Below are 27,368 nucleotides of genomic sequence, written 5' to 3'. Positions count from 1 at the left end.
GGGACGGTTGAAACACGCTGAAAAATATTAGCAGGGACTCACACATCTGTATGCCAATGTTCACAGCACCTTTATATACAAGAGCCAAAAGGAGGACTAAACCAAATGCTCACTGTGGTATATACAAAATGTTGCTCTTCTTAGATTCTCACAATATTTTTATTTAAATCTCACTACAATCATCATTACTTTATGAATTCAATCAACTTCATCTATATAGAAGAATTACATCACTAGTAGCAAGCAGAAACAATATCAACCAAATATTTTGATCGGTGAAATTTTCCATATGATCCAAAACATTCTTATGTACTACTACTAGTGACATAAGGATTCCTTTTCAGGACAATCATTAAGAGATCGACTTACCAAACTTGCCTTTAGCAAGTTGCTCTGAAGATCTTGAATTTGGGCCGCTTGATGTTTGATGGTTGCTTCTTGTGTGGCATTTTTAAACTTTAGCCTAAAATGCAGATTTTAAGATAATTATTCTCACACATAATTTTAAAACTGTATCGTGTAATTTCTAAACAAGTGAGGGTAGTACAGAAATTCTTAAAATTGTATCAAGAGGATGATTTGGCAATTGTGCCAATTTTCTCGTTGTGTTTTGTGGTAATGGTGCAAAATTGAGAGATAAAATGCCAAAATTTTGCATTTCAAAATAGCTCAAAGCTGGAATTTGTATCCAGCTTAACAATGATATACTCGCATAACTAATACATTTCTCATAGTACACTCCTTATCTGCTTTATAAATAAACAAGTTATTTTCTGTGAGGTTTAAATTATACTTTAGCATATGATCTTTAATCTTCTCAGCGTATCTTACGGCCTCTGCATGTCGTTCCTGTGCTTCTTGTAACTAAAATAAAGAAAAAATAATACTTTTAAATACTGTCAATCTAGTTGAACACCATCACCTGTTTCTGTAACTAAATGTTTTTGTTTTTGTTTTTGTTATTTTATACTTGAAAGAGAGACAGAGAGGGAGAGAGCACACACAAGTGGGAAGGGAGTCAGAGGGAAAGACAGAGAAAAAGGTAAGCAGGCTGCAAGCTCAGGGTGAAGCCTGATGTGGGGCTCGGTCTCATGACGGGTCTCATGATGTGGGGTTTGGGATCATGACCTGAGTGGAAATTCAGAGTCAGGACGCTCAACCAACTAAGCCGCCTAAGCACCCCTGTAACTAAAATCTTATTGGACCCAGCCACACTCACACTACATGCTGAATGATGGCTACTTTTAGGTCATAACAAAAGAGCTCAGCTTCTACAACAGAGACTATGGCCTACAAAGCCGAAAACATTTCAATACTGGTACAGAATAGTTTACCAATCTCACTCTCCTACAAAAACATAACGTTGTTAATGGTTTTAAATTATATATGATGAGATAAAAATACAAATGTGTCTACTGGTCAAATGGAGGAAATATAGGGAATTACCTTATGGTAAACATTTCTGTTTTCATATTCCAAGCACCATATCAAGTATGATTTTCAATATTCACATAGGTGAATGACATTGCTGTTCTCGTGATTATGAAACTGAACATGCTGTTTTCAGTGACAACGAGATATTTCACGGAAGAGTTTGACAAGCAGTATCCTAGTAGGAGCCAGAAAGCCTGGGTCTGAATTCCCAATTCTGCTGGTTATGAGCTGTATGACCTTAAGCACAGTACCTAAAACTTCCGTGTCTCAGTCTCTAAATCTGTAAAATGAAAGTCATAACAGCACCTACTGGGGTACCTGAGTGGCTCAGTCGGGTCAGCGTCTGGCTCTTGATTTCTGCTCAGGACATGATCTCAGGGTCACGTGATTGAGCCCCACATCGAGCTCTGCGTGGATAGTGAGGAGCCTGCTTGGCATTCTCTCTCTCTCTGCCCCCCCCTCTCTCTCCCTACCTGCTCTTCCCACAATCTCTCTCTGTCTCTCTCTCTGTCTCTGTCTCTCTCTCTCTCAAAATAAAGAATCTTATAAAAGTGACCTGAAAAATAAATAATAATAGGATCTACCTCACTGGGATCTTGGGAATAAAAAATTAGGAAATAATACGTGAACAACTTACAAGGGTACGTGGCACATAGTCAGCTCTAAGTGTATGCATTTAGCATGATTACTGTTGCTGTATTTTGTGTTCCAATACGATGAGGTAGTTAAGGCAGGTGGCATGCCAATACAAGTGGTCCCCTATACAAATTATACTGAAGTCATTCTTCATACCACCGCAAGTGGCAGCAAATGGGGAGCATGAGGCCCAGAATCTCTCCTCAGTACTTCACACAACTTTCGCCAATGCCACTAGCAAAACAGTACTTTTTTTTCCCACTTATAATACTTTTAACTAACTCCCTGTCTATACTACTCAGTGGACAATACTCACGGACTACGGTACAAATAGCACCTCTTACATTGAGTAATAGATGCTTTACATGACCATCAGAGGCATGGGAAAGCCACTGACATGGAAATGATGGGAGTCTTGCTAAACCAAATTTCCTCAATCATTTCATGCCCACACTGTTTACATTAGGCTGCTTTAGCAGGTACTCTGATGAGGAGATCAAGGCTTTGTGGTAACAACATATCAGAAAAGCTGGCCCCAGAGCTTTGCCGTTGGTAAAGTGCTACACATCTGTAAATCCCAGCACCGGCTGCATAAGGAAGAAAGATTTCAATTTCTCCTTTTCTATTAACCATTTGCTTAACTTTTGAAGCTTTGTCCATCTATCACGCTGCTTCTCCTCTTGCAGTGGACTCGAACATTCTTTAATGTATCGTCTCATCCACAGATTCAAGGTTTCTTCACTTATTTCCTTCTTTTACACTAAAATCTAAGTTTCACTCCTATCATTCCACTAAGATATTTTGAGGGTCATCAAGAACCTCTTTTTTTTTTTTTAATTTTATTAAGGTCTCTATCCTGCTTCACTTTTCAGCAGTAGCTGAGAAAAATGACGACGCCCTCCCTCTGCTCTTTTAACCACACCTTATTTCTGAAGGACGGCAATCCCTGACATTAAGTCCTTGCCCCTTGCTATCTGTGTTTTGAATTGCTCTTCAGGCTTCAAAACCAGATTCTCGATTTTCACATTTCCAGCTTTGGCCCCTTTACCTAGGCCATGTGTCCTTTTCGCTCTTCCATCTAGGTGCTCATAGACAACATCCTCAACCGTGCACTCAAAAATCATTACTTGACATGGAGTACCTTTGTAGACAGCTAATCGTGTACATTTTATTTGGACTCTTTTCAGTGTTACTTTGAGTGTGTTTTTCTTATTGAGTCTTAGGGAGCACCCTTACCCTTAGGATGCTGACCAGCATAATTTGTCTTGCTTTTCTTTATAACATGACATTTATCACAAGGGCTGGATGATCACGGGTTTGCCTTTGTTTCCTTTTGAGTAATTTCTTCGTCCATAGAGATGTCAACATATGGAAGTCTTCTGAAGTTCCTTTCAGACCCATACTTGACTATATTGTTAGGAAGGTTAAGTTGGCTAGAGCTACCTCTTCTTCCCAATCCAGATTCTTCACCTCAAAATTGTGTGCATCAAATATCTTCACCCAGGTAGCCCCTGGTTTGGGGATTCAGGAGATAAGGACCTTCTAGAGAAGTCAGCGCTATGGACTCAGTTGGCTGAAAGCTATCTAAGTTTTTGTTTCACAGGGAACACTTTAAAGTGGCAGATAATTTCATGCCATAACCTTAATTCCTTTCTATAGGGATCTACAGAAAATCCCTCGTTATTCTTTAATAAGCTTCATCAGTTTCGGATATCCTTACAGATTTTAGTTTTTGAGACCCTAATGATTTCTTTAGGACACAGCAGGACAATGCCTAGTGCTCTCATTCCTAGAAGACTGATCAACCGAGTAGCCTGTTACTCGCATGAAAAGTTCCCTGTTACTATGTGACTCATTAATAAGAAGTCTAAAAAAGGAAGTAATTTTCAATGTCTCTTCAGCCACAAAAAGGACCAGTCAACAGAATATTCTAGTTCCCCTGATGGGTATAGCTGTCTAATGAAACTTGCATGTATATTATATAACTTTTGTGACTGACAGAAACGAGTTGGTCAGTGTATCTACCTCATTGCTCCTGCTTAGGATTTACAATGAGCATCCTCCAAAGGAGGGTGAGAGTGGGATGACATTCGCTGTTCTGCTTGGAAAACAGTTGGGGTTTCACTACATATGAATAAATGAGAATCCTCAATGGCACATTAGTCTTTTCTGAGATTGAATTGTGAAATCTCTGAAAGGCTGATTAACTCACGTGAATGGAAAAAAAAATGAGTCTGAACTTGCAATGGTAGGAGCACTATGTTACTAGGTAAGTCTCTGACAGAGAAACCAGTTCTCCTTTTTCACTGGCATTTCTTTTCCATTACAAAATCCAACAAGGAGAAAAGTCCATTCCTTTGAGAAGGACGTTTGCATAATGATCTGCCGGTCATTGTTAATGAAGAGAATAAATTGCAAACTTGTAATTACAAATTACAACAAATCATCATTAAAATAAACCGTTCTCAAACTCTCACTGAAGGGATGAGATTACAAGAGAATGTCAGAATTCAAGATCAAATGATCACTCAAAGATTGGGGACATTGGAAACACGCTGAAAAATAGTAGCAGGGACTCACACATCTGTATGCCAACGTTCACAACAGCATTATTAACAGTAGCCAAAGGTGGACTAAAATGCTCAATGTGGTTTATATAAAATGTTGCTTTTTTTAGATTCTCACAATGTTTTTTTATGAAAATCTCACTCTACACATCATTACTTTATGAATTCAATCAACTTCATCTATATAGAAGAATTACATCACTAGTAGCAAGTAGGAACAATATCAACCAAACCTTTGCAGCAGTGAGATTTTCCATGGGATCCAAAACATTCTTATGTACTACTACTAGTGAAATACGGATTCCTTTTCAGTAGGACAGACATTAAGAGATCGACTTACCAAACTTGACTTTATCACGTTGTTCTCAAGATCTTGAATCTGGGCTGCTTGGTGTTTGATGGTTGCTTCTTGTGTGGCATTTTTAACCTGTAGCCTAAAATGCAGATCTTAAGATAATTATTCTCACCCATAAATTTAAAACAACATCACATACTTTCTGAACAAATGAGGGTATTACAGAAATCCTTAAAATTTTGTCAAGAGGAAGATTTGGGAATTGTGCCATTTTTCTCATCGTGTTTTGTGGATAAGGTGCAAAATTCAGAGATAATATGCCACAATTCTGCATTTAAAAATAGCTCAAAGCTGGAATTTGTATCCAGCTTAACAATGATATACTGGCATAACTAATACACTTCCCATACTACAGTGTTTATCTGCTTTATAAATAAACAAGTTATTTTCTGTGAGGTTTAAATTATACTTTTGCACATGATCTTTCATCTCCTCAGCATATCTTATGGCCTCTCCATGTCGTTCCTGTTCTTCTTGCAACTAAAATAGAGAAAAAATTACTTTAACCACTGAAAATCTAGTAGAAAACCATCATCTGTTTCTTTAACTAAATTTTTTTTTGACTTGAAAGAGAGACAGAGAGAGAGAGAGAGAGAGAGAGAGCATGCAGAAGTGGGGAAGAGAGACAGAGGGAGAGACAGAGAAAATTGTAAGCAGGCTGCTAGCTCAGGGTGAAGCCTGATGTGGGGCTCAGTCTCATGACCGGTCTCATGATGTGGGATTTGGGATCATGACCTGAGTGGAAATTAAGGGTCAGGACCTCAGCCAACTAACCCGCCCAAGCGCCGCTGTAAGTAAAATATTTTTGGAGCCAGCCACCCTCTCCTCTACATGCTGATTGATGGCTACTTTGAGGTCATAACAAAAGAGTTCAGCTTCTACAACAGAGACCATGGCCTACAAAGATGAAATGTTTCAATACTCTTACAGAATAGTTTACCAACCTTACTCTCCTACAAAAACATAACATCGTTAATGTTTTTAAATTATATATGATCACATAAATGTACAAATGTATCTATTGGTCAAATGGAGGATATATAGGAATTTACCTTATGGTAAACATTTCTATTTTCATATTCCAAGCACCACATCAACTATGATTTTACATATTCGCATAGGTGAATTACGTTCCTATTCTCGTGATTATGAAACTGAACACACTGTTTTCAGTGACAAGATATTTCATGGAAGAATTTGAGAAGCAATATCCTAGTAGGGGCCAGAATGCCTGGGTCTGATTTCCCAGTTCTGCTCATTATGAGCTGTATGACCTTGAGCACACTACCTAAAACTTCCATGTCTCAATCTCTGCATCTGTAAAATGAAGGTAATAATAGCACCTACTGGGACACCTGAGTGGCTCAGTCGGTTCAGTGTCTGGCTCTTGATTTCAGCTCACACATGATCACAGGATCATGTAATTGAGCCCCACATCGAGCTCTGCATGGACAGTGAGGAGCCTGCTTGGGATTCTCTCTCTCTCTCCCCCCCCCTCTCTCTCTCTCCCTTTTTCTCTCTCTCCCTACACGCCCTTCCCCAAAATCTCTCTGTCTCTCTGTCTCTCTCTCTAAAAATAAAGGACTTTAAAAAAGTGATCTCAAAATAAATAATAATAGTATCTACCCCACTGGGATGTTGGGAGGATTACATTAGGAAATAATAGATGAGACGACCACCTTGAAGATGGCGGCGTAGGAGGACGCTGGGCTCACCGCGCGTCCTGCTGATCACTTAGATTCCACCTACACCTGCCTAAATAACCCAGAAAACCGCCAGAGGATTAGCAGAACGGAGTCACCAGACCCAAGTGCAGACGAGAGGCCCACGGAAGAGGGTAGGAAGGGCGGCGAGGCGGTGCGCGCTCCACGGACTGGCGGGAGGGAGCCGGGGCGGAGGGGCGACTCGCCTGCCAAGCAGAGCCCCCGAGTCCGGCTTGCAAAAGCGGAGGGGCCTGACGGACTGTGTTCTGACAGCAAGCGCGACTTAGCCTCTGGGAGGTCATAAGTTAACGGCTCTGCTCGGAAAGCGGGAAGGCTGGAGGACAAAGGGAGGGTGAGCTGCGGAGCCCCAGGACGACAGAGCTCAGTTTGGCGGGGAACAAAGGCACTCGCCAGCGCCATCTCCCCCGCCCATCCCCCAGCCAAAATCCCAAAGGGAACCGGCTCTGGCCAGGGAAATTGCTCGCTCCGCGCAAACACCCAACTCTGTGCTTCTGCGGAGCCAAACCTCCGGCAGCGGATCTGACTCCCTCCGGCTGCCACAGGGCCCCTCCTGAAGTGGATCACCTAAGGAAAAGCGAGCTAAGCCTGCCCCCCCTGCCGCCGTGCACCTTGCCTTCCCACCCCAGCTAATACGCCAGATCCCCAGCATCACAAGCCTGGCAGAGTGCAAGTAGCCGAGACGGGCCATGCCACCCCACAGTGAATCCCGCCCCTAGGAGAGGGGAAGAGAAGGCACACACCAGTCTGACTGTGGCCCCAGCGGTGGGCTGGGGGCAGACATCAGGACTGACTGCGGCCCCGCCCACCAACTCCAGTTATACACCACAGCACAGGGGAAGTGCCCTGCAGGTCCTCACCACACCAGGGACTATCCAAAATGACCAAGCGGAAGAATTCCCCTCAGAAGAATCTCCAGGAAATAACAACAGCTAATGAGCTGATCAAAAAGGATTTAAATAATATAACAGAAAGTGAACTTAGAATAATAGTCATAAAATTAATCGCTGGGCTGGAAAACAGCATACAGGACAGCAGAGAATCTCTTGCTACAGAGATCAAGGGACTAAGGAACAGTCATGAGGAGCTGAAAAACGCTTTAAAGGAAATGCAAAACAAAATGCAAACCACCACGGCTCGGATGGAAGAGGCAGAGGAGAGAATAGGTGAACTAGAAGATAAAGTTATGGAAAAAGAGGAAGCTGAGAAAAAGAGAGATAAAAAAATCCAGGAGTATGAGGGGAAAATTAGAGAACTAAGTGATACACTAAAAAGAAATAATATACGCATAATTGGTATCCCAGAGGAGGAAGAGAGAGGGAAAGGTGCTGAAGGGGTACTTGAAGAAATAATAGCTGAGAACTTCCCTGAACTGGGGAAGGAAAAAGGCATTGAAATCCAAGAGGCACAGAGAACTCCCTTCAGACGTAACTTGAATCGATCTTCTGCACGCCATATCATAGTGAAACTGGCAAAATACAAGGATAAAGAGAAAATTCTGAAAGCAGCAAGGGGTAAACGTGCCCTCACATATAAAGGGAGACCTATAAGACTCGTGACTGATCTCTCTTTTGAAACTTGGCAGGCCAGAAAGAATTGGCACGAGATTTTCAGGGTGCTAGACAGAAAAAATATGCAGCCGAGAATCCTTTATCCAGCAAGTCTGTCATTTAGAATAGAAGGAGAGATAAAGGTCTTCCCAAACAAACAAAAACTGAAGGAATTTGTCACCGCTAAACCAGCCCTATAAGAGATCCTAAGGGGGACCCTGTGAGACAAAGTACCAGAGACATCACTACAAGCATAAAACATACAGACATCACAATGACTCTAAACCCGTATCTTTCTATAATAACACTGAATGTAAATGGATTAAATGCGCCAACCAAAAGACATAGGGTATCAGAATGGATAAAAAAACAAGACCCATCTATTTGCTGTCTACAAGAGACTCATTTTAGACCTGAGGACACCTTTAGATTGAGAGTGAGGGGATGGAGAACTATTTATCATGCTACTGGAAGCCAGAAGAAAGCTGGAGTAGCCATACGTATATCAGACAAACTAGACTTTAAATTAAAGGCTGTAACAAGAGATGAAGAAGGACATTATATAATAGTTACAGGGTCTATCCATCAGGAAGAGCTCACAATTATAAATGTCTATGCGCCGAATACCGGAGCCCCCAAATATAGAAAACAATTACTCATAAACAGAAGCAACCTTATTGATAAGAATGTGGTAATTGCAGGGGACTTTAACACCCCACTTACAGAAATGGATAGATCATCTAGACACACGGTCAATAAAGAAACAAGGGCCCTGAATGAGACACTGGATCAGATGGACTTGACAGATATATTTAGAACTCTGCATCCCAAAGCAACAGAATATACTTTCTTCTCGAGTGCACGTGGAACATTCTCCAAGATAGATCATATACTGGGTCACAAAACAGCCCTTCATAAGTTTACAAGAATTGAAATTATACCATGCATACTTTCAGACCACAATGCTATGAAGCTTGAAATCAACCACAGGAAAAAGTCTGGAAAACCTCCAAAAGCATGGAGGTTAAAGAACACCCTACTAACGAATGAGTGGGTCAACCAGGCAATTAGAGAAGAAATCAAAAAATATATGGAAACAAACGAAAATGAAAATACAACAATCCAAATGCTTTGGGACGCAGCGAAGGCAGTCCTGAGAGGAAAATACATTGCAATCCAGGCCTATCTCAAGAAACAAGAAAAATCCCAAATACAAAATCTAACAGCACACCTAAAGGAAATAGAAGCAGAACAGCAAAGGCAGCCTAAACCCAGCAGAAGAAGAGAAATAATAAAGATCAGAGCAGAAATAAACAATATAGAATCTAAAAAAACTGTAGAGCAGATCAACGAAACCAAGAGTTGGTTTTTTGAAAAAATAAACAAAATTGACAAACCTCTAGCCAGGCTTCTCAAAAAGAAAAGGGAGATGACCCAAAGAGATAAAATCATGAATGAAAATGGAATGATTACAACCAATCCCTCAGAGATACAAACACTTATCAGGGAATACTATGAAAAATTATATGCCAACAAATTGGACAACCTGGAAGAAATGGACCAATTCCTGAACACCCACACTCTTCCAAAACTCAATCAGGAGGAAATAGAAAGCTTGAACAGACCCATAACCAGCGAAGAAATTGAATCGGTTATCAAAAATCTCCCAACAAATAAGAGTCCAGGACCAGATGGCTTCCCAGGGGAGTTCTACCAGACGTTTAAAGCAGAGATAATACCTATCCTTCTCAAGCTATTCCAAGAAATAGAAAGGGAAGGAAAACTTCCAGACTCATTCTATGAAGCCAGTATTACTTTGATTCCTAAACCAGACAGAAACCCAGTAAAAAAAGAGAACTACAGGCCAATATCCCTGATGAATATGGATGCCAAAATTCTCAATAAGATACTAGCAAATCGAATTCAACAGCATATAAAAAGAATTATTCACCATGACCAAGTGGGATTCATCCCTGGGATGCAGGGCTGGTTCAACATTCGCAAATCAATCAACGTGATACATCACATTAACAAAAAAAAAGAGAAGAACCATATGATCCTGTCAATCGATGCAGAAAAGGCCTTTGACAAAATCCAGCACCCTTTCTTAATAAAAACCCTTGAGAAAGTCGGGATAGAAGGAACATACTTAAAGATCATAAAAGCCATTTATGAAAAGCCCACAGCTAACATCATCCTCAACGGGGAAAAACTGAGAGCTTTTTCCCTGAGATCAGGAACACGACAGGGATGCCCACTCTCACCGCTGTTGTTTAACATAGTGCTGGAAGTTCTAGCATCAGCAATCAGACAACAAAAGGAAATCAAAGGCATCCAAATTGGCAAAGATGAAGTCAAGCTTTCGCTTTTTGCAGATGACATGATATTATACATGGAAAATCCGATAGACTCCACCAAAAGTCTGCTAGAACTGATACATGAATTCAGCAAAGTTGCAGGATACAAAATCAATGTGCAGAAATCAGTTGCATTCTTATACACTAACAACGAAGCAACAGAAAGACAAATAAAGAAAATGATCCCATTCACAACTGCACCAAGAAGCATAAAATACCTAGGAATAAATCTAACCAAAGATGTAAAGGATCTGTATGCTGAAAACTATAGAAAGCTTATGAAGGTAATTGAAGAAGATTTAAAGAAATGGAAAGACATTCCCTGCTCATGGATTGGAAAAATAAATATTGTCAAAATGTCAATACTACCCAAAGCTATCTACACATTCAATGCAATCCCAATCAAAATTGCACCAGCATTCTTCTCGAAACTAGAACAAGCAATCCTAAAATTCATATGGAACCACAAAAGGCCCCGAATAGCCAAAGGAATTTTGAAGAAGACCAAAGCAGGAGGCATCACAATCCCAGACTTTAGCCTCTACTACAAAGCTGTCATCATCAAGACAGCATGGTATTGGCACAAAAACAGACACACAGACCAATGGAATAGAATAGAAACCCCAGAACTAGACCCACAAATGTATGGCCAACTCATCTTTGACAAAGCAGGAAAGAACATCCAATGGAAAAAAGACAGCCTCTTTAACAAATGGTGCTGGGAGAACTGGACAGCAACATGCAGAAGGTTGAAACTAGACCAGTTTCTCACACCATTTACAAAAATAAACTCCAAATGGATAAAGGACCTAAATGTGAGACAGGAAACCATCAGAACCTTAGAGGAGAAAGCAGGAAAAGACCTCTCTGACCTCAGCCGTAGCAATCTCTTACTCGACACATCCCCAAAGGCAAGGGAATTAAAAGCAAAAGTGAATTACTGGGACCTTATGAAGATAAAAAGCTTCTGCACAGCAAAGGAAACAACCAACAAAACTAAAAGGCAACCAACGGAATGGGAAAAGATATTTGCAAATGACATATTGGACAAAGGGCTAGTATCTAAAATCTATAAAGAGCTCACCAAACTCCACACCCGAAAAACAAATAACCCAGTGAAGAAATGGGCAGAAAACATGAATAGACACTTCTCTAAAGAAGACATCCAGATGGCCAACAGGCACATGAAAAGATGTTCAGCGTCGCTCCTTATCAGGGAAATACAAATCAAAACCACACTCAGGTATCACCTCACGCCAGTCAGAGTGGCCAAAATGAACAAATCAGGAGACTATAGATGCTGGAGAGGATGTGGAGAAACGGGAACCCTCTTGCACTGTTGGTGGGAATGCAAATTGGTGCAGCCGCTCTGGAAAGCAGTGTGGAGGTTCCTCAGAAAATTAAAAATAGACCTACCCTATGACCCAGCAATAGCACTGCTAGGAATTTATCCAAGGGATACAGGAGTACTGATGCATAGGGGCACTTGTACCCCAATGTTCATAGCAGCACTCTCAACAATAGCCAAATTATGGAAAGAGCCTAAATGTCCATCAACTGGTGAATGGATAAAGAAATTGTGGTATGTATACACAATGGAGTACTATGTGGCAATGAGAAAAAATGAAATATGGCCTTTTGTAGCAACGTGGATGGAACTGGAGAGTGTAATGCTAAGTGAATTAAGCCATACAGAGAAAGACAGATACCACATGGTTTCACTCTTATGTGGATCCTGAGAAACTTAACAGGAACCCATGGGGGAGGGGAAGGAAAAAAAAAAAGAGGTTAGAGTGGGAGAGAGCCAAAGCATAAGAGACTGTTAAAAACTGAGAACAAACTGAGGGTTGATGGGGGGTGGGAGGGAGGGGAGGGTGGGTGATGGGTATTGAGGAGGGCACCTTTTGGGATGAGCACTGGGTGTTGTATGGAAACCAATTTGTCAATAAATTTCATATATATAAAAAAAAGGAAATAATAGATGAACAACTTAGAAGGGTACGTGGCACATAGTCAGCTCTAAGTGTTTGCATGTAGCATGATTACTGTTGCTGTAGTTTGTGTTCCAATACAATGTGATAGTTTAGGCGGGTGGCCTGCCAATACAAGTTTTCCCATATACAAATTATACTGAAGTTATTCTTCATTCCACCGCAAGTGGTAGCAAATGGGGAGCATGAGGCCCAGAATATTTCCTCAGTACTTCAAAAAAATTTGCCAATGCCCCTAGCCAACAGTACTTTTTTCCACTTATAATCCTTTTAACTTACTTCCTCTCTATACCACTGAGTGCACAATGCTCACAGACTATGGTACAAATAGCACCTCCTTGACTGAGTAGTAGATCCTTTACAGGACCATCAGAGGCAAGGGAAAGCCACTGACATGGAAATAAATGAGTCTTGCGAAACTAAAGTTCCTCAATCATTTCATGTCCATACTCTTTACGTTAGGCTGCTTTAGCATGTACTCTGATGAAGAGATTAAGGGTTTGTGGTAAAAGCATATCAGAAAAGCTGTCCCCAGATATTTGCCTTGGTAAAGTAATACAAATCTGTAAATCACAGTTCTGGCTGTGTAAGAAAGAAAGACAAATTTAGCATGCTTTTTCATAGTGAGAGGGAAAAAAAACCTAAACATTTGATTGAACATTTCTCCTCTATTTGATTAAGTGCTTTCACTAATAGTTTTACTTACATAAGCGCGCGCGCGCGTGTGTGTGTGTGTAGAGATACACACACTTTTTTTTAACGTTTATTTTTTGATACAGAGCACGAGTCTGAGTGGCGCAGAACGTGAGGGACACAACAGATCCAATTAGGCTCTGCTGACAGCAGAAAGCCCGATGCAGGGCTCCATCTCAAGAACATGGAGATCATGACCTGAGCCAAAGGCAGACTCTGATCGGACTGGAGCCAGCCAGGCACCCCTCAATTTTGTATTTCATTTCTTAGCATACATTTAGAATAAAAGCTTTGCTATACCAATGTTTCCAAGAAGAATTTATGGATACGGTATAAAGTACTTAATTTTATCAGAAAAACTGTTAAGTTAAAGTATTTTCAATTTATACAAGGATAAGTACCACACGTATCAAAGATTACTATCCCTTAAATGTATACTTAGGAAGACGAAATCACCTGTCATGAAAAAAATAAAAACAATGTCAAACAAAGGAGTGAATTGTTCTGCACAGGCTAGATGACAAGTGTCAAGAGAGTTAAAGCTAATGGGAGTTAGAACAGTCAGAGAAAGTTCATTGGAAAGGAGACTGTGAGCCAAGTCTGAATAACATAGGTTTACTCAAGAGGAACAGAAACTAAAAAGACAGTAAGGACAGCATGCGTAATGGCTGAGAGATGGTGAAATCAACCCAATTAACTCAGAGGATAAAATCTGATGGCAGAGACATTAAAAACGGGTGTCCACACAAGAACTACATAAATGTTCATAAGCAGCAGTATTAATAGGCAAGAAGTGGACACAACCCAAAGGTCCATCAACTGATGAATGAACAAGGGCCTTAACCCACAATGGAGTACTGTTGACAATAAAAAGAAATGAAGCACTGATATAAGCTGTGACCGACACAGATGAACCCAGAAAACATTAAGTAAAGGTAGTTAGTCCCAAAGTACCACACGTTGTGTGACTCCATTTATATGAAATATTCACAAGAGGCAACTCCATTGAGAGACCAAGTAGTAGACTGGTGGTTGCCTGAGGCTGGGGGCAACGGGTAAGGGTTTCCTTTCAGGGTGACGAAAACATTCTACTTGATGGCAGTGATGGTTGCACGAGTGTACACAGAGACAGTGAACTGTGCGTGGCAAATGGGTGACTTTTATGGTATGTGTTTTGTACCTCAAAATAGCTTTAAAAAAACCCAATGGCAGGACACAGAGAATGTTCTTAATTCTCGATTTTGGGCGTCCATACTACACATGATCTGAATATTTCCGTGCTTTGACAATATGTCTAAAAGGCAAAGAAAATGAAGGAAATGCTGAAGTTCAAGTGGTTTGTTAAGCGATCTTTCTGTACAAGTCATCCTGAAATCAATATGCATTCTTCTCAAAAGTGAAGATGAGAACTAAGACAATTATCTGAAACATCCCATTAAACATTATCTTCTGATTTGACCCAGCTTGCCTCATCATGGTAATAGAGATATCATTAAAAAACACTGTTTAGTAGGGGACAAAAGTCTCTTGGGGCACCTGGGTGGCTACGTCAGTTAAGCGTCCAATTCTTGCTTTCAGCTCAGGTCATGATCTCATGGTTCATGAGACTGAGCCTCACACTGGCTCTACACTGACAGCATGGAGCCTGCTTGGGATTCTCTCTCTCTCCTCTCTCTGCCCCTCCCCTGTTAACACGCATGCACACACTCTCTCGCTCTTTTTCTTTCAAAATAAATAAATAAAATGTAAAAAAAAATTAAAGAAAGAACGAAAAAAGTCTCTCAATTTCTGTGAGGAAGGATACAAAAGCCTCAACTTTCCTAAGAGTAAGTATTATAAGAAAACAATGTATAACACAAATAGGAGAAGGAGAGGCAGAAGTTTACGAAATAAATGCATTGTAAAGATACTAAAATCATAATAAATTAATTATAATGAAAATACCAAAGAAAGCGGTCCATGGAAATTGGTATCCTAAAACACTTTATATTATTTAACCAGCTATAAGTTTGCTGTTGACAGGTTACATTTGCTACATACCTGACTTCTGATTTGACCTAATTTCTTCTTGAGATCCCGTGTTTCATCCTCCAGACGAAGATATGACGTAACCTCTGGGGAAGCCTCTGACATAGACTTTTTCTTCAGAGTATCAGCCAGTTCTTGTTGCAGTTGTCTCACAACTACCTAATAAGACATTTCTGTTACTGATTTTCTAAATCATCTTATTATTAAATTATGTTAATAATAGACAACTCTCACATACGTACTTTGAGAAATATCAACACATACATCAATTCACCGACGTTTTGTAACACATACACATTCCTGTTCACTGAATTCAGTTAAAGATACAAAAGGTGTTATCTCCCTGCCTAGTTCTGATTTTTTATGGTGTCTCTTTCCAGTCTCAGCACGACAATTTCATCCTGCAACATGTGGTTTTTCTTGTGTTTTCTCATGATTATCAGAAAGCTAAGTCAAACCAAGCACATTTTCAGATAGCACTGAATAAAATGGCAGTATCATGATTTTCTTTGAAATGAAAGTATAATCTGTGTTTAAACAATGAAAAGGTTGCAGGGGGTGCCAGTGTGGTTCAGTTGGTTGAGTGTCTGACTCTTGATTTTGGCTCAGGGAGTGATCTCACATTCTGTGGGTTCAAGCCTCGCATCAGGCTCTGTGCTGACAGTCAGGAGCCTGCTCAGGATTCTCGCTCTCCCTCTCCCTGCCCCTCCCCTTCTTGCATTCTCTTTCTCTCTCTCTCTCTCTCTCTCTCTAATGAATAAAGAAACATGAAAAGAAAGAAAGAAAGAAAGAAAGAAAGAAAGAAAGAAAGAAAGACAAAGAAAAGAAGGAAGGAAGGAAGGAAGGAAGGAAGGAAGGAAGGAAGGAAGGTTACAGAAAGTGAATATCCAACTGGAAAAAAAATAAAGTTGGCTCCAAATCTCAAATTTTAGACAAGCATAAGTTCCCAAAAGTTCAGAACTTTAACTGAAGATAATGAAGGCATGAAAGTCAAAAAGAATTTGTGAGAAAAGTGTTCAGAATCTCAGAATTGGAAAAGCCTTTCGCTGATTTACAACAAACCAGAAGGCCTAAAATAAAAGATTAATAAATCTGACTATACTTAAAAATTGAGTTTACAGTAGATATCGAACACAGCGACCCCACAGTAAAATCCTTAGCTCTGCATATACTCGGACAGATTAAATTTCCTAAAATTCTTCTTTCCTGAGACTATTTCATAGATATCTACTTTGCTACCATTTCGATAGTCAGTTATAAGAATTATATCTATTGATAACTGAAAAATCTAGGCACTGTACTATAATAGAAACACTTCTACATACATCAATGAACTCATTTGGTTATCACAATTCTAGAATGGAGAGATTAAAACGGTGAGCTGCAGGACTCTCCCCAGGTCTTCTCACTCCACAACTAGTGCTCTTGCACCAACCACTGCCACTTCTCTAGTGTAAATACACAAGTACGAAAGAAGTCTTGTATTTCAAAATACTCATAGGAAATAAGGTGAAATTCATACATCTCTTAGAAAACCATGAGATGATTTACTGCTGCAATAACTTGCATTTCCTCTTCATGTTGAAAACAGTAATAAATATAAAGGAGGGGAAATACACTCAGCTATTTTATTAGGAATAAAATACCTATCAATAAATTATCATTAAGTATATACCACAGCATACCATTGTTATCAAAAGTTCCTTGTAATGAAATAGGATGCTACTTGAAGCAAAAGTGTTACTTTTCTCAAAAGTAGGAGACTTGATACCGAAAATATGATCAGTGAACTGGCTACACTTGTCCTCCTGTCCATTAGCGGAAGTGTTCACCTAAACTATTAATATATCAAGGCAGTGAAGTAACTGTTCAAAACTAAAACACATGTTGCTAGTAGCAATAGTTTTGAGATTAGGGAAAGCTCATCAATTCCTACAGAAAGTAATAAAAGCCTCTCTTTGGACGAGGACATTATGAATGTCACTAGTTGTTGCAGACAATGCATTTAATCAAGAATATTATTTTATCCAGTGAAGCAAAAATGCCACCGTCCCCCATGACCCTCCGCTAAATATATGTGCTTTTAAAATCCTCTATAGTTTCCATGATGAACAGAGTTCAGTTTCATATGTACATACATATATATATATATATATATACATATAGATACACACACACATATGTATATATACACACACACACACATACACACGGAGAAAAAAGTAACAATAACTAAAAAATAGAATGCATACAAATACATACACACATGAACTTCAAAATAACTAAAGAAGACACCTTAGAATTAGTTTTCTTATGAGCCATTTCTAGCTCCTTTTGCTTGCAAAAGAGATTGTTTAGACTTCCATCTTGTAAGACTCTGGCCTTCTGTTCTGGAGAAAGTTGCCACTGAGTGTCACTGCGCTCTTCTACAACCTGGAGACACATTTCATTATGATTCTGGTCTCATACCGTTAAAAAAAAGAAGGTCAAAAGCTGAAGAGGAGAACTTTAAAAAAAATATTCAAAAGAACATAATCCCATGTTTTAATTTATTTTAAACCTAAAGAATATATATTGAGTCAAAGGGATACTATAAAATATATATGTATGCTATTACACTATGTAATATAGATGGAAATACAGTTTTTATCAAAGACTGATTTACCTGATTTTTTGTGGCCTTCAATTCCGTGTTTAGCATTCTAAGAGCGAGTTCAACTTGTTGTTTTGTTTCAACTTCTTTCTTATATTCGTCTTCTTTTCTTCTTAACTTTTCCCTAATATTTTCATATAACATATCAGCATTTCTTCTTTCTTCTTCTTCTTCTTCTTCTTCTTGTTTTAAGGTACATCTGCAATTACATGTACTTCTTTTAAAATTTGTTTTGTTAGACATAAAAAGTTCATTTTATGATCTGGTTCCACATAAGTTGGCTTATTATCCAAATGAAAAATTTCTATGGTCTCCAATCGTTTTCCTTGTAGGGCTCATGTTTTTAATTTGTCACTTCAATGTCTTCCAAACCATACATACAGTTGAAAAGAAGCCAGGAGAAAGCATTATGCAACTTCGTTAGTTTTAGTCAGTAATAACTCTGGTAGGTGTTGTAGGAAAGGAAGTTTGAAATTATCCAGGAAAGTTAGAGTTGAAAATTACCCCCTTTCCCACAGGTATAATTATTCCTCCATAGGACAGATAATTCAGTTTCTCGTTAAAAAGAGAAGTTGCTGTTTATAAGCAAGTTTATCAATTCACTGGAAATAAAATTTCCACTTGACGAAACCTTACAGGTACCTCCAAAGTGATGTGCAGTGAAAGAGAGCATCTGTGGATGTTGTTTACACAACATACACGTGCAGATTACTGTCATCCAAGACTACGCTGACGAGTCTAATATCTGTTGCCTATGCTTTTTGTTTCTTCTTCCACAACACTTGCAACTTACCTTGTTGATGATTACCTACTTTATGAATCACTTAAACATCCCTTCTAGAACAACACAGGATACGTATTAATTAAGTAAACAATAAAGAGTAATATGACCTTTCAGCATACACTTTTGAATTAATTTTATCTACCTATGACAGAGATGCTGAAAAAACTTCTCAGTAACCACTTTCCGTATTACTTTTTTTTAATGTTTATTCATTTTTGAGAGAGAAAGGGAGAGCCCATGCAAACAAAGGGGGGGGGGACAGAGAGAGAGAGAGAGAGAGAGTGAGGCAGAAAATCCGAAGTGGGCTCTGCACTGACAACACACAGCTCGATGTGGGGCTCGAACTCACGAACCCTGAGATCATGACCTGAGCCAAAGTCGGACGCTTGACTGACTGAGCCACCCAGGCGCCCCCATTTTACTTTGTTTAAATTTTTTATTGAGAGAGAGATGACGCAAGTGAGTGAGGGTGGAGAGAGGGAAAGAGAGACAGAATCCCACGAGGGGCAGACAGAGAGGGAGAGACAGAGTGAGAGAAGAGGAGCTCATCCGAAGCGGGGCTCGTGCTCACCCAAAGCAGGGCTCGAGCCCACCCAAAGCAAGGCTCAAACTCACGAGATCATCGCCTGAGCCGAAGCCAGATGCTTAACCAGCTGAGCCACCCAGGCACCCCCACTTTACCTTTTAACCCCTGCATGTTAAGAAGCAAACGGAATCAATTTTGGCGGATTTTACTGTCTTGAGAAAAATGACCATTTTATACTCTGTTGGTAGGTACAGAAAGTAATATAAACTTTCCTGAGAACAATTTAAAAATATGGATCAAAGACCTTTTTAAAATTTTTTATACTTTCACCAGATTACATTATATTGAAGAATTGACTCCAAGCAAGTAACCAGACATGTAGAAACAGATTTATATAAAAGAGATTCCTGACAGCATTAATTAAAATACAGAGAGATGAAAAACAAGCAGAATTCAATCTCTTAAATAATGATGTTTCTTGGACTATGGTGGACTTTCATATGGCCATTAAAATTGTGATTTGGAATATACATTAAAGTATTAGAAGTATTCACTGTTAAGAACTTGCTGTGTTATTGCCAAGAATCGCACACCTCACAACACTAAACAAGTATTCTTTCCAGGAAAATCCCATAAGGTAAGTCAGCAATTACAAAACTGCCCCTACACATCTGTAGTATAAAAGGAAACAGTTGAAATATTTCCTTAAAGCCAAGATGCTGTACCTCAAACTGCAGAATTCACGTTCCCATTCCACTTTTTGATGTTCTAACCGTGATATCATGTCTTTGGCTTCCTGTAGCTCGTTTTGTAGTGCACTAACCATTTTGTCCATTTTCGTCATTTTTCCCATAAGAAGTTTACAGTGATTTTTGTTAAGTTTCCTTAATTTCTCATAGGAAACACGTATATCTTGGATTTTCAAGAAGCCAGCATAATCTGCATCAGAGAAGAAACAGAAATGAAATAGATGAGTACTTTTTGCATATACAGGCCTGTGCATCTTCAATTCACTCATTCACACATTGAGTAAATATATACCTTCAATGGAAGATGTTATACTCAGCTCTACAGATGCAATAGAGAAGACCCCTGGCTCTCGATTAGCTTAAAGTCTAGTGAGGGAGAAAGACAACTCAAATGGTAATTCTAAATTCAGGTAGTTCCTATTAGAAGACAGAGTTCTGTGATCATAACTTGATCTAGATTGGGCCCAAGGAAGATAGATGTCCCTGAGGAAGAGATAAATATACTGAGGAATGAAGGATGAGCAGGAGACAATTAAGCAAAGGAGGAAGACAAGCACTCTCGACAGTCTAGAGCATGTGCCGAAGTTCCACTGTAATCTGCTTCTGGCCAAGATGGGGTAACACGTACTGATTGATCTTCCTACCTGAAGCAAGCAAAAACAAAACAGACAAAATACAATTTTAACATGATTTTCAAGACACAGAACTTCAGACAACGAAGGACAATGATCCCTGAAAACAAAACACATTAACCTAACACGTATGCCCAAGCTCACTGCCTTGAGAGAGTTTTCAGGCTACGACACAGGAGACATAAATTATTTAAGTAGATTTCACCAGACTCCTTGAGTCGTGGTGGCAAAACTGAGAGTCTGGTGAAGTCAAGGCAGATAGAGACGACAGGTCAGCATCCAGGAGAGGAGAAAGCAGGACACAGAAAGAACCCTGGGCATCTGCACAGGGTCCCCTTTGGCTATTCAGCAGAGTAACAACCAGTGCATACATGGAAGGAAGTCATCAAGGGAAAAAAAAATCTGGAAAGAGTAGAGGAAACACTGCCTGGTGCTCCCACAGCACGAGGGACAGTATCTATTCACATTAGCTAAGATAGAAAAACTCATAATTTGCCTTAGGCTGATCACCACTCTGGATTTATCCAATAATTTGTAAGAGCAAGACTAAAGGATCCAACTGTTTGTAAGTAACTTAACTATATCTCCAAACAAAGCATGAAAAGATAACTAGAGGCATGGGAGTTATTGTTTTAAAAACCAAATAGTACTTACAGAGACGTAAATTATGTTAGCCATGAACAATACGATGGGTAGGAATAAACACATATTAGACATCACAAAACAAAGGACTGAAGTTTAACATTGGAAACCTGGGACAAAACTTCAACTGGGAAATATACAATTGCCCAAAGAGGCAGGGGAAAGGGACAGGAAAAAAAAATGGCCCAAATCTTCCTAAACCTCATGAAAACTATAATCCCACTGACCCAGGAAGGATATGTCTAGGAAAGAAGAAATGGAAGTCAACTCTTGTGATTTGCCTGAACTCTATACGATGTGGTATAACATTACTGGAAGGGAGACTGTGATGCTGAAGCCATAGACTATAAACCCTAAACCAACCACTAAAGCAGCAAAACTGAAAAGTTCTAGCTAGGAAGCCTAAATAGATAAGTGAATAAATGAATACATGAATAAATGAATACATGAATAAATAAATAAATGGATAAAACTGAATCATAAAAATTACTCGATTAAAAGAAAGCGGAAAGAGAAGAGAACGGGAACGAGGAGCAGATAGGACAAATGCAAATCAAACAGCATGATGACGTATTCAAATCAACTATCTCAAAAATCACAGTAAATGGCCATTTGTAGCAACGTGGATGGAACTGGAGAGTGTGATGCTAAGTGAAATAAGCCATACAGAGAAAGACAGATACCATATGTTTTCAGTCTTATGTGGATCCTGAGAAACTTAACAGAAACCCATGGGGGAGGGGAAGGAAAAAAGAAAAAAAGAGGTTAGAGTGGGAGAGAGCCCAAGCATAAGAGACTCTTAAAACCTGAGAACAAACTGAGGGTTAATGGGGGGGTGGGAGGGAGGGGAGGGTGGGTGATGGGTATTGAGGAGGGCACCTTTTGGGATGAGCACTGGGTGTTGTATGGAAACCAATTTGACAATAAATTTCATATATTGAACAAAAACATCACAGTAAATGAAAACGGTCTAAAAGCCTCAACTAAAACGCAGACTGTCAGAATGGATAAAAAAGGAAGACTCAACTAGATGCCACCTATACAAAATGCACTTTAAATGTCAAGACAGAAATTTGTTCGAAAGACAGGAATATGATATACCACACTAACACTTGACCAAAGAAGGCTGAGCTAGAGTGGCTATATGAATAGCAGACAAAACAGTTTCAAGCAAAAAAAAAAAAAATATTACCAGCAATAAACAACAGGTCACTGTATAATCATAAAAGGGTCAATTAAGAGCAATCTTAAATGTTCATGTATCTGTTAATAGCTTCAAAGTACATGAAGCAAAAATTGATAGAACTGAAAAGAGAAAGAGGCAAATTCACAATTATAGTCTGATATTTCAACACGCTCAACATCAGCAAGGGCATAGTAGACTTGGCCGCCACTATTCTTCTCAAGGATCTATGGAACACTTACCAAAAAAGACTATGTTCTGGGTCAAAAATAAATCTTAATAAAAGGAAGAAGTCAAGAGGCCTGAAGTCATAATAGTGTGTTCCCTGACCACAAAGCAATCAAATCAGAAATCAAGCACAAAAATATCTCTGGAAAATACTCAACTATTTGTGAACTACAGAACACATCGAAATATCCCCTGGGTCAAAGAAGTAATGAAAAAAGAAAAAAAAAATTAGAAAGGATTCTGAACTGAATGAAAATGAAAACATAGTAGAATTTGTAGAGTCCTGCTTTAGTAGCACTCACATGAAGACTGATAGCACTGAATGTATACATTAAAAAGGAAGAGGGAAGTGCGATGCTCCTTGCTGCCTTTGTGGCTCCTCCCCCAGCTTCCCAAGGTACCCTGCCCTGCCCCGCCCCACCCTGGCAGTGGCTGGAGAGCAGGTGCTTTGTTCACAGCGCACGGCAGGCACTTGGGTGGGTGGGGGCGGGGTCCGCCAATGCCGGGAATTGAAGGTGGGGGAGTAGCTGTAGGAGGAGACCCCCCCTAGACTGAGGTGGGCATGGGTCGGGCCCCGGGTTCTGCTGGAGCGGGAGGCGGCGGCGGTGGCAGAGGCATGGTCCTTCTGGAAGGGAGAGCCCAATGCCTCTGCACCTGTCTCCCCTCCCTTCCTCTCCGCCCCTGCCATGGGTTTTGTGTTCTAGCTCCCCATCTTTTTCTCACTACCTACATCATCACCCTTCTTCCGACTTCGCTTCCCAGCTTCTTGCGACCCTTTCTCTCACTTAAGCCTCAGTTACTCAGGCTCTTTTCACCCTAGGCTTGCCGGAGACTTCATATGCCAGCAGTCTCTTTCATGGGATGTCCCCATCCTTCCCCTCTCCCCACATCCTATTCTGGGCTGATGGCAGCCAGAAATCCTTCCTATTGCATTTACTGGCAGTTTCCACCTGGCCCTGAAGCTTGGTGCAGATCAAGTCCACCACACCCATGCTGAGAAGGACCCCTAGGAGAACCACTTGTCCCATGGTGGTATTGGACAATGTGTTCTCGATTTTTCTCTGGTTGCTTATTTTAGTCTGAGTATTTGTTACTCTCCACCGCTATACTTTACAAACGTATGTTTTGGTTGCATGACAAGGAGTTGGAAATGAGCCAGAGACCATTCGCAGGTAAGGAGAAGATTTAGACATTGAGGATTCAAGGAAGAAAGGAGAAACAGGATGTTAAGAAGGTTAGATTCCTGAAAGTATTTTGATATCTTTTGTGATCTGAGGAAGTGGAGATTACTGAGCCTACACAGATTGACATTTTGGGAGAAAATTTCATGGTGCTTGAATCGCTCTTGGAGTAACGTGAACACAAGTTCTCAAACCTGCATATTCTCTCAGTTGGAACCAGCTGTATATCTGAATGTTCACTTTCATCAGAACTTGTATCGGAGAAAGAATGGGAGTCTGCTTCAATGAAAATGACTACCTCCGGGACCTGAAAAGGGTCATTCTGTTTCCTAATAGTGTATATGACCATTTTCGTGGGAACAGATCAGGATTTTTACAGTTTACTTGGAGTATCCAGGACTGCAAACAGTAGAGAGATAAGACAAGCTTTCACGAAGTTGGCATTGAAGCTACATCCTGATAAAAAAAACAAAACAAAACAAAACAAAAAACAAAAAAACGAATAACCCAGGGCGCCTGGGTGGCTCAGTCAGTTGAGCGTCCAACTTCCGCTTGCCCGGGTCACGATCTCACAGGTCGTGGGTTAGAGCCCCGCGTTGGGCTCTGTGCTGATGGCTCGGAGCCAGGGGTCTTCTTTGGATTCTGTGTCTCCCACTCTCTCTGCCCCTAACCCACTTGCATTCCGTCTCTGTCTCTCTCAATAGTAAATAAACACTAAATAAATACATAAATAAATAACCAACCAACCAACCTACCAACCAAATGAATAATCCTAACGTACAGAGTGATTTTCAAAAATAAATAGAGCATATGAAGTACTCAAAGATGACGATCTGTGGGAAAAGTATGACAAATACGGAGACAAGGGACTTGCAGATGATCCAGAAGGTGGCCCGTATGAAAGCTGGGATTATGATCGTTATGATTTTGGTGTTTATGATGATGATCTTGAAAGCATGACATTGAATAGAAGAGAAGTGGATGCTGCTGTTCATTGTGGAGAACTGTGGTTTGTGAACTTTTACTCCCCAGGATGTTCACACTGCCATGAATTAGCTCCCACACGGAGAGACTGTGTTAAAGAAGTAGATGGATTACTTTGAATTGGTGCTGTTAACTGTGGTGATGATAGAATGCTTTGCCGAATGAAAGGAGTCAACGGATCTCCCAGCCTCTTCCTTTTTAGGTCTGGAACGGCCACGGTGAAATATCACGGGGACAGATCAAAGGAAAGTTTGGTGAGTTTCGCCATGCAGCACGTTAGAAACCCAGTGATGGAATTATGGACAGGAAATTGTGTTCACTCCATAGAAACTGCTTTTGCTGCTGGTATTGGCCAGCTGATCACTTTTTGTTGCAAAGGAGGAGATTGTTTAACTTCATAGACACGACTCAGGCTCAGGGGCATGTTGGATGGTCTGGTTAATGTAGGATGGATGGACTGCGCCACCCAGGACAAACTTTGTAAAAGTCTGGATATTATCACAAGTACTACTGCCTATTTTCCTCTGGCGCCCCATTAAATAACAGAGAGAAAAGCAGCGTTTTGTTCCTTAATTCGTTGGATGCTCGAGAAATATATTTGGAAATCATGCATAGTCTTCCAGATTTTGAGCTACTTTTGGCAAATACACTAACGGATCGATTGTCTCATCATCTATGGCCCTTATCGTTTAGTTTCGGAAAACATGAAAATCCAAATGATCCTGAGTTGAGGGAACTAAAAACTCTACTCAAAAGTGAACATATTCAAGTTGGCAAGGCTGACTGTCCCTCTGCACCAGACATCTGTAGTAACCTCTCTTTATTTCAGCCATGTCTAACAGTATTTAAAGGACAAGGAACCAAAGAATATGAAATTCATCATGGAAAGAAGATTCTATATGATATACTAGCCTTTGCCAAAGAAAGTGGTAATTCTCATGTTGCCACACTTGGACCTCAAAATGTTCCCGCCGATGACAGGAACCGTGGCTTGTTGATTTGTTTGTGCCATGTTGTCCACCATGTCAAGCTTTATTGCCAGAGTTACAAAAAGCATCAAAGCATCTGCGTGGTCAGCTTTAGTTTGGTACACTAGATGGTACGGTTCACGAGAGACCCTGTAACACGTATAACATTCAGGCGGATCCAACAACAGTTGTATTCAACCAATCCGAGGTTCATGGATAAGGACATCACTCTGCTGAACAACAGATCTTGGAATTCATAGAGGATCTTAGGAACCTTCAGCGACCTCCCTGACACCCACCACTTTCAATGAACTAGCTAAACAAAGAAACCATGATGAAGTCTGGATGGTTGACTTCTACTCCCATGGTGTCATCCATGTCAAGTCCTAATGCCAGAATGGAAAAGAATGGCCCGGACACTAACTGGACAGTTACTGTGGGCAGTATAGAATGCCAACAGTATCATTCTTTTTGTGCCCAAGAAAATGTTCAGAGATACCCTGAGATAAGATTCCCCTCCCCCAAAAACCAAATAAAGCTTTTCAGTATCACAGTTACAATGGCTAGAAGAGAGATTTGGGGTCCGGGATTTCGACCTCAAGCATCCACAAATCTAATGACTCAGACTTTCGATGAAAAATTTATACAAGGGAAAAATCACCGGGTGATTGAATTCTATGCTCCTTGGTGTGGACCTTGCCAAAATTTTGCTCCAGAGTTTAAGCTCTTGGCTAAGACGATGAAAGGAAAAGTGAAAGCTGGAAAAATAGACTGTCATGCTTAGGCTCAGACATGCCAGAAAGCTGGCATCAGAGCCTATCCGACTGTTAAATGTTATCCCTATGAAAAAGCAAAGAGAAACATTTGGGGAGAGCAAATAGATGCCAGAGATGCAAAAGCAATCGCTGTCTTACTAAATGAAAAATTGAAAAATCTCCACACTCATGGAGAGAGAGATGAGGATGAAGTTTAATGATGTGAAGATGAAGAAAAAAGAGAAAAGGAATTCTAACCCATGACATCAGAGGAACATCTTTGTAGGATGTTGCTACATTCTGGGTCACACTAAAGGAACATTATCTCGGAATTGTAATTGCACCGTCTGAATTCTGTACAACATTGGTATAAATGAAGGGTTTGCAAGCTTTTTCTGTAAAAGGCCAAACTGTAAATATTTTAACCTTTGTAAACCATATACTTTTGTCCCTTAGTACTTTGTTTTTGCTTTGTTTACAACCCTTTACAAAATCTAAAACTTTTCTTACCTCAGGGCCATACACAAACAAGCCAAGCCACATTCAGTCCATGGGCCACAGATTGCTGACCCCTGGAAATGATACTAAAACTGCCTGGCTCAACCAGGAGCCTGCTCTGTCAAGTACATACATGTCTAGGGTCTATTCCTTAAAGTTTTGTGGCTGGCCTGAAAGGAAATAATTTGGTATTTATTTACCTGTCTGAAAAATTGTGTGAAATGGATTGTGGCCATAGTGTAATTAAAAAAAC

General features: G+C 40.1%; 2 protein-coding genes and 1 pseudogene across 3 annotated transcripts in view; 1 reads left to right on the top strand and 2 right to left on the bottom strand.

Moving 5' to 3' along the window:
- LOC124507937 (ankyrin repeat domain-containing protein 26-like) overlaps positions 1–27,368 on the bottom strand; it is a 337,690-nt gene that overhangs the window by 33,636 nt on the left and 276,686 nt on the right. The window contains exons 20-28 of the mRNA XM_047074396.1: positions 20,021–20,234; positions 17,998–18,184; positions 17,628–17,765; positions 15,345–15,491; positions 5,767–5,889; positions 5,402–5,472; positions 4,978–5,071; positions 1,220–1,290; positions 370–463 (exon numbers count right to left, since the gene is read on the bottom strand). Of these exons, the coding sequence (XP_046930352.1) occupies positions 370–463; positions 1,220–1,290; positions 4,978–5,071; positions 5,402–5,472; positions 5,767–5,889; positions 15,345–15,491; positions 17,628–17,765; positions 17,998–18,184; positions 20,021–20,234 (1,139 nt within the window). The remainder of the gene's footprint in view (positions 1–369; positions 464–1,219; positions 1,291–4,977; positions 5,072–5,401; positions 5,473–5,766; positions 5,890–15,344; positions 15,492–17,627; positions 17,766–17,997; positions 18,185–20,020; positions 20,235–27,368) is intronic.
- Positions 391–15,594, bottom strand: LOC124507628 (ankyrin repeat domain-containing protein 26-like). Of its 2 annotated transcripts, none has more exons than XM_047073906.1 (4): positions 15,345–15,594; positions 5,402–5,472; positions 4,978–5,071; positions 391–463 (listed from the first exon to the last, which is right to left on the bottom strand). In XM_047073906.1, exons 1-4 carry the CDS (start codon positions 15,435–15,437, stop codon positions 452–454), a joined length of 270 nt encoding a protein of 89 aa, XP_046929862.1. In that variant the 5' UTR covers positions 15,438–15,594; the 3' UTR covers positions 391–451. The 2 variants fall into 2 exon arrangements, with proteins under 2 accessions (XP_046929862.1, XP_046929861.1); XM_047073905.1 differs by having other exon boundaries at positions 397–864.
- Positions 23,738–26,835, top strand: LOC124507626 (dnaJ homolog subfamily C member 10-like; annotated as a pseudogene).

Source organism: Lynx rufus, unplaced genomic scaffold, assembly GCF_022079265.1.
Source record: "Lynx rufus isolate CCGP_SWC_20201006 ecotype Redwood Valley unplaced genomic scaffold, mLynRuf1.p SCAF_12, whole genome shotgun sequence".
Lineage (NCBI taxonomy): Eukaryota > Metazoa > Chordata > Mammalia > Carnivora > Felidae > Lynx > Lynx rufus.
The sequence above is the reverse complement of the archived record's forward strand: the minus strand, read 5'-3'. Positions and strand labels throughout refer to the sequence as shown.